Source organism: Saccostrea echinata, unplaced genomic scaffold, assembly GCF_033153115.1.
Source record: "Saccostrea echinata isolate AGI-Se365-2 ecotype Australia unplaced genomic scaffold, CSIRO_AGI_Sech_v1 ptg000117l, whole genome shotgun sequence".
Lineage (NCBI taxonomy): Eukaryota > Metazoa > Mollusca > Bivalvia > Ostreida > Ostreidae > Saccostrea > Saccostrea echinata.
The window spans coordinates 350,263-356,227 of NW_026889866.1; the positions used below are offsets into that span (position 1 = coordinate 350,263).

Sequence of the window (5,965 nt, forward strand, 5' to 3'; positions counted from 1 at the left end):
CGTGCTGAAGAATTCAGTATTTTTTCAGTAATTAGCGAAAACCCGGTTTTCAGTTTCAAAATTCCCGGCCCGGCCCGGATTTTACTACCCATTTTAGTCACACTCCAATTTTTCTTAAATTAAAAAAAAAAAAACTTACACAGGTAGTTCCAGTATTTATGCCATAGGAGTAAACATCACTTTGTACCGTGGCTGCAACGTTATTGTTGACAACTTACACGAACGATCACGTTACACGAACGATTCCGCACGATTAACGCACGATAAAATCTGTTACACGAACGATCCTTCACGCACACGATTCTACACGTTACACGATCTTACACGATTGCTAACGCAAACGCACGATTCTTCACGCAAAATAGTTCAAATCCTTTAGGAATGGATATTTTCAAAACGAAATAAGGCTTAATACTTATTTTAGATTTCAAATAATTATTGATATTATGTCATCGTCTTTGAAAAATTAAAAAAAAAAACAAACAGAAATGGATATTTCTGGAACTAAATACATGTAAGACTTATTAATTATTTTAAATTACAAATAATTATTTACGTAATTTTCCGACTTAAGAAAACTGAATTTTTTTTCCGTTCTATCAGAAGATGTACAGGTAGATGGACCGTGAGTTTTGATTGAATTGGATTTCATAATATGCAGAAAGGGATAAGTCTGAAAAAAATGGCATGAAAATGATCAGAATTAGATTATAAGTTATATCCATGTTTCCATTTGTGAATCTCTAAAATCAGCAATTATTTTACAAATCATTTATTTGCAGAAATTATAAAACTAATTAAAAGTAAGCTCCAGCGATAAACACTGATAAACGAAACCCCGACAATCGTGTCGTGTACATGTACATTCGCCGACTAATATTTATGTAAGCATCGAGAATTGTTTATTTATTTATTTGTAAAAATATCTATTTTTGATCTATTGATTTTAAAAATATTTTGACCATAATTAGCAGTAAACATAATTAACATCAGAGAAAAAATCCTTAAACATCTAAGTACGTTTATCGCAAAAAATCACGCTATTTGACGAGAACACAATAGTGTACGACTTACTATATTGCTTATTTCCAAGCGATAATTAGTTCGTTCTGCTTTCAATTATGTAAATCGCGCTTCATTTATTTTATTTGGATTGAAAAAAAGAAAAAAAAAACAGACAAGCGAAATGCTTGTATAACAAATAACATTCCGATAAAAACTTACAAAACGAAATTTATGCGTTTCTTAACGCACGATCACGCACGACAAAAACCGCAAACGATTGAGTCTGATACACGCACGATCTCGCACGTTACACGAACGATTCTACACGATTGGTTTGTCAACAATAACGTTGCAGCCACTGTACTCAGCATATACAGTTCACTCAAATTAAAATTAGGACCTGTCAAGGCATAACTTGTTTGCCTCAATTCATTGTATCTTCTCATAACCAGACTGCATCTTCTTTATAAGCATAAGTGCTTTGAAAATTATCTTTCTATCTTCACGACTCAGATAATTGTAGGGTTCACTATAGAAAAATAACGGACGTTCATCTTCCTCTACCTTCAGAGAGCCAGGTCTATTTGCTGGTGATTCTTTAATTTTCTTCATGGTTGTTTTTGGAACCTCAAGGTATGTAAATCTTACCTGAAAACACATCATATACATTAAAGTATAATTACATGAAGTCCATTGGACACATCTGCTCACCTGAGCAACAATGCCCAAGTATGACCCTAACATTATTTATAGGTAGTTTTAATACAAAATCATATACTGTAGACCAAGTAATACAACAAATATGTTGATATCACAAACATTAACTTGATGATGCAACCTCTATAAATAAAAAAAAATAAATTGAAAAAAAATTCAATTCTTAGACTAGTTCAATGTTATTGACTTTTTTCTGATTTTTAAATCAAATTTTGTCAGTGACATTTCTTAAGATTGGCTAAATATATATGAAACTCAATGACATGGTAGCTAGGTCATTACATGTAGATGTGCAGTCACAACCTTTTATTGTGTAGTTAATACTTTCAGTCCTCAAAGGAGGTGAATTTTTAAAGTTGAAATTTTCAACTTCTTTTTAATTTAATTTAATATTAGTAGTGTAAATAGAGACTCTTATTAGAATATTAGAATTCTAATTATATAATTTTTTTAATTGATTAATCCAAACTCTAGGACTAGATATTTGTAATTTTTTATATCAATTTGAAGTGATGGTTCCGCTAGCATACTGGTGAGCATGTTGGATTTTAAAGCGGGCAAACCTGGTTATATCCCTAGAATGCCATGGCAACAAGGTTTCTTGTCCTATGTACAACTTTGATCCCCTGTTGTGGCCCCACAGTACTCTTGCGGATCACGATTTGAACAAAGTGGAATCTAAACTATATGGCTTTTCTCTTTTTGAGAGGAAAATTTTTAATTAAAAGATATTTTCTATAGATGTATATGTATAACTTTGACCCCCAGTTGTAACTCCATCCTACAACTGCCTTATTGGGAGTCTTGTTTTGAACAAATTTGAATCTACACTATGTAATGAAGCTTTCACATATTAGTTTCATCTTTTCTGGCCCAGTGGTTCTTGAGAAGAAGGTTTTAAAAGATGCCACTAAATTATTCACTTATTCTTAATAATCTCTCCTTGAAAGAGGATGTGGCCCTTCATGTGAACAAACTTACAACCTCCATCACCCAAAGATGCTTTTTTTCAAGTTTAGTTGAAATTAGCCCCATGGTTCTGGAGAAGTCTAAAATTAGAAAGTTAAGAGACCATACAAGAGACAACACATGGCAGACAGACAACGGACACTTTTTGATCAGTAAACCTCACACGAGTCTTCAGCTGAAGTGAGCTAAAATCAAAGGAAAACAGAACTGGACTATTTAATTATATCAAATTTCTAATCTCTTTCTCCGTTGTATAATGACTGTCACAATGATATCTGACAATCAATGGTATAAAATCTTTTACATACCCATGTTTTATCAATGGTAATGCCAAGTACTCCATCATATCTAAATGACTTATCCAGATACACCAAAAGATCTCCAATGTGTTGTGCCCATAAGTTATGATCACCAATGTTACATCTTGAAGATGCTGTACTTTGTGAGGAGGTAGTGTCACTTTCCCTTGACTATCAAATTTCAAAAATTTATTACTATATAAATATTGCATGTAGGTGAGTGTAACATTGAAAATTTTCACCCCAAGAAAACCATTGTCAACCGAGGCGCAGCTGAGGTTGACAATGGTTTTCGAGGGGTGAAAATTTTCAATGTTACACTCACCTACATGCAATATTTATTATATACTGAATGTTTTATACAAATACATATAACAGTGAACCTTGTGCGCATAAATTTTGCGCAGTCACTATTTTTTGGAATATCACTCATAGTCAAGCAATGTTGACTGTTGCTATGCTGGAGGGCGTGGCTTCATCATTCAGCGGGTAATAGTGTTTTTTAACAAATGTTTCTCGACGAATCAGACTCAACTAATTTACTTGAAAGTATAATATCAATAAATCTTTCATTTTCCCTTTCTTTCAGTGACAAGGGGAAGATGGAGGGGCAGAATTCCTTGTTGTTTTGCACATGTCACAAAATCAATATGTCTTCTCCAATCTTCAACCAAAGAAAATGTGCACTAATATCAAAGTTTAAACATCAAATGACGCACTGTGTAATTATTCATAGCTTGACAATGTATATCTTTAGACACTTTTAACTGTCAGAGGTACATATACATCATACTTTTACCTTCAAACCAGTACAGTTACTGTAATAAAAAAACGGGTGCATAATTATGTTGTTTCTTTAAAGTTAATGAAAATAAAGGGGACAACACATTTTATTTGGAAATACCTAAATCCTGCCTGTAGTTTTACCTCATTGACAATTTTACAAATAACTCAACATTGTGGAAAAAATTAAATCATTTATATAATAAAAATAATATATCTCCATTTTTGTTGTTTTTTTTTCTTTAATTCCATCTTTCACTGTAATTGACATGGATGGAAATGCATTTAATAATTTTGTTTTGATGTATGTCAAAACATCCAAAAGTGAAAATGTAGCAATAATTTGAACCAAGAATGAAATGAAAGATTAAATGCATTAATTTTCCAGACAAAGCTTACAGCCAGACAGACAGATGGAGAGCCATTTAGAGTGTACCACAAGGCAGGTTTTTACAAGAGAATAGTAAATCTAAAATTTTTATTAGAAATAGGTTATTAACTGAATATTAGAAAATAGCCCCAGGTCTTTATGTAATAAAATGGTAAAAGGAATTGTCAAATCCACACTCTGCAAAAGTTATGTCCCTTTGCAGGGTCAACCAAAAGTTTAATTGCGAAAGAAACTATGTTTCCCTTTTTTATGCTACCAATCTTTTGAGCATGCTCTAATAAATCCACTGTAACTTTATTTTTTTTATCTTTAAATATATGGGTAGTCACGTCCTGGTGCAATCATATTACAAGATATAAAGAATTTTACCAGCCAAATGGCAAAGTTAAAACCCCAAAAACACAAATGCTAATGTGAGGATAATATGGGTTTTCCCCCATAGATGGCAGCAAAGGGGCATAACTTTTAAAAAATGGGGATTCAACTATATTACTTGATATTGTCAGTATCTTTGTTTAATAAATATTCTGAAGAACCAAACTTTTCTTTTTAATTTTATACACATAATTGGAATCTCTCTGAATTTTGGGTCATGAACTTACAAGTAATTGCAACATTATAGTAAATTCTGAGGCATGTTTAACAATGCAACTCATGAGTGTGTGGGTTTTATGTAGTGAGTGAGGGCTGATATGGCTTTGTAAGAGTCCCCCTTTTTTTTCTTTACAATTAAGAAATGAATAAAAATATACACCCATGCACGCATTAATAATGATGCCCTTCAACAAAAATGTTAATTATTCTGAAGACAGACATACACGTACCATTGCTGTAACTGCTACATCAGGTTTCATCTTTTTCTTTGGGGGACACGAAGCATTGTCTTTCTCTGATATGGTCTGCGAATGAATGAAGCATAAAATGACTCTGAGATTCTGCAGAACTATGACCTGTAGGGGAACAAAGACATTAACAGGGTGTTCTTGTTTTAATTTATAAGACGTATTCTGTCTTGTTATCTTAGGGTAATGTAGTCTGGTGGTTAAATGAAATTGTTACACAAAATTGTCACCCTTGATCAGTCCAGTCCATTATAAAAAACTGTAATATTACAGTTTTCTATAAAATAAAATGTTACATTACAATTTTTCATAATATATGTATAACTATATAATGGAAAATGTCTATATTATGAAAAAATACACATGATACAGATAATGCTTGACAAAAATTAAATTCAGTCTTACTAATTGCTTTATTACATGTATGAAATGTTTTGGCTCCAAATTTCTGCTTTATATGACTTCAAGGTGCAGGGTCTGAAATTATCCCACGTACAGTATTGCTTATTTTTTCACTTTCATTGACACAATGCATATTATGATTATGAATGTCTATATACATCTCCAATGAGAAATTTTTGTGGGATTGCAGTACTTTTCCTGTATAGTTTAAAGATTACTTATTGGCCTGATACTGGTCTTATGTCTCTGTCATACCTAATATTGCTTTTTAGGTTTGCTCCAACCATCATGTTACCTTCAAAATGTAACTTCTGCACTGTCTAATGATAAACAAGCTGATAATCTTGCATAGTGCTATATCTGAAGGTTTAAAAAGACACATAATGCTCCTTTGGTATCCACTCTACTTTTTCATATACAGTGTAGTAAGATATAGTACTGACCCTGCTGTGAGCTAGGTGCAAATTTGATCAAGCAACCCATCTATTTTTACAGTATGAGGGAGATAACTCTTATTTACACTATGTCATGTATATTATGGAAAATTCTAATATTAC

At 32.3% G+C, this 5,965-nt stretch overlaps 1 protein-coding gene across 1 annotated transcript; it reads right to left on the reverse strand.

Annotated features, from left to right (window-relative positions):
* Positions 1-1,381: 1,381 nt before the first annotated feature.
* LOC133177323 (uncharacterized) lies at positions 1,382-5,047 on the reverse strand. Its single transcript, XM_061312377.1, has 3 exons — positions 4,983-5,047; positions 3,000-3,161; positions 1,382-1,653 (listed from the first exon to the last, which is right to left on the reverse strand). Exons 1-3 carry the CDS (start codon positions 5,016-5,018, stop codon positions 1,435-1,437), a joined length of 417 nt encoding a protein of 138 aa, XP_061168361.1. The 5' UTR covers positions 5,019-5,047; the 3' UTR covers positions 1,382-1,434.
* Positions 5,048-5,965: the final 918 nt, after the last annotated feature.

Bases quoted from the DNA above. Each gene is read 5' to 3' on its own strand.
- LOC133177323 (XM_061312377.1), bottom strand. From the start codon at position 5,018: ATGAAACCTGATGTAGCAGTTACAGCAATGGTACGT. The intron at 3,162-4,982 runs GTATGTCTGTCT...GAAATTTGATAG, and splicing joins CAGTTACAGCAATGGTACGT to TCAAGGGAAAGTGACACTAC. The intron at 1,654-2,999 runs GTATGTAAAAGA...ATGTGTTTTCAG, and splicing joins TTACCATTGATAAAACATGG to GTAAGATTTACATACCTTGA.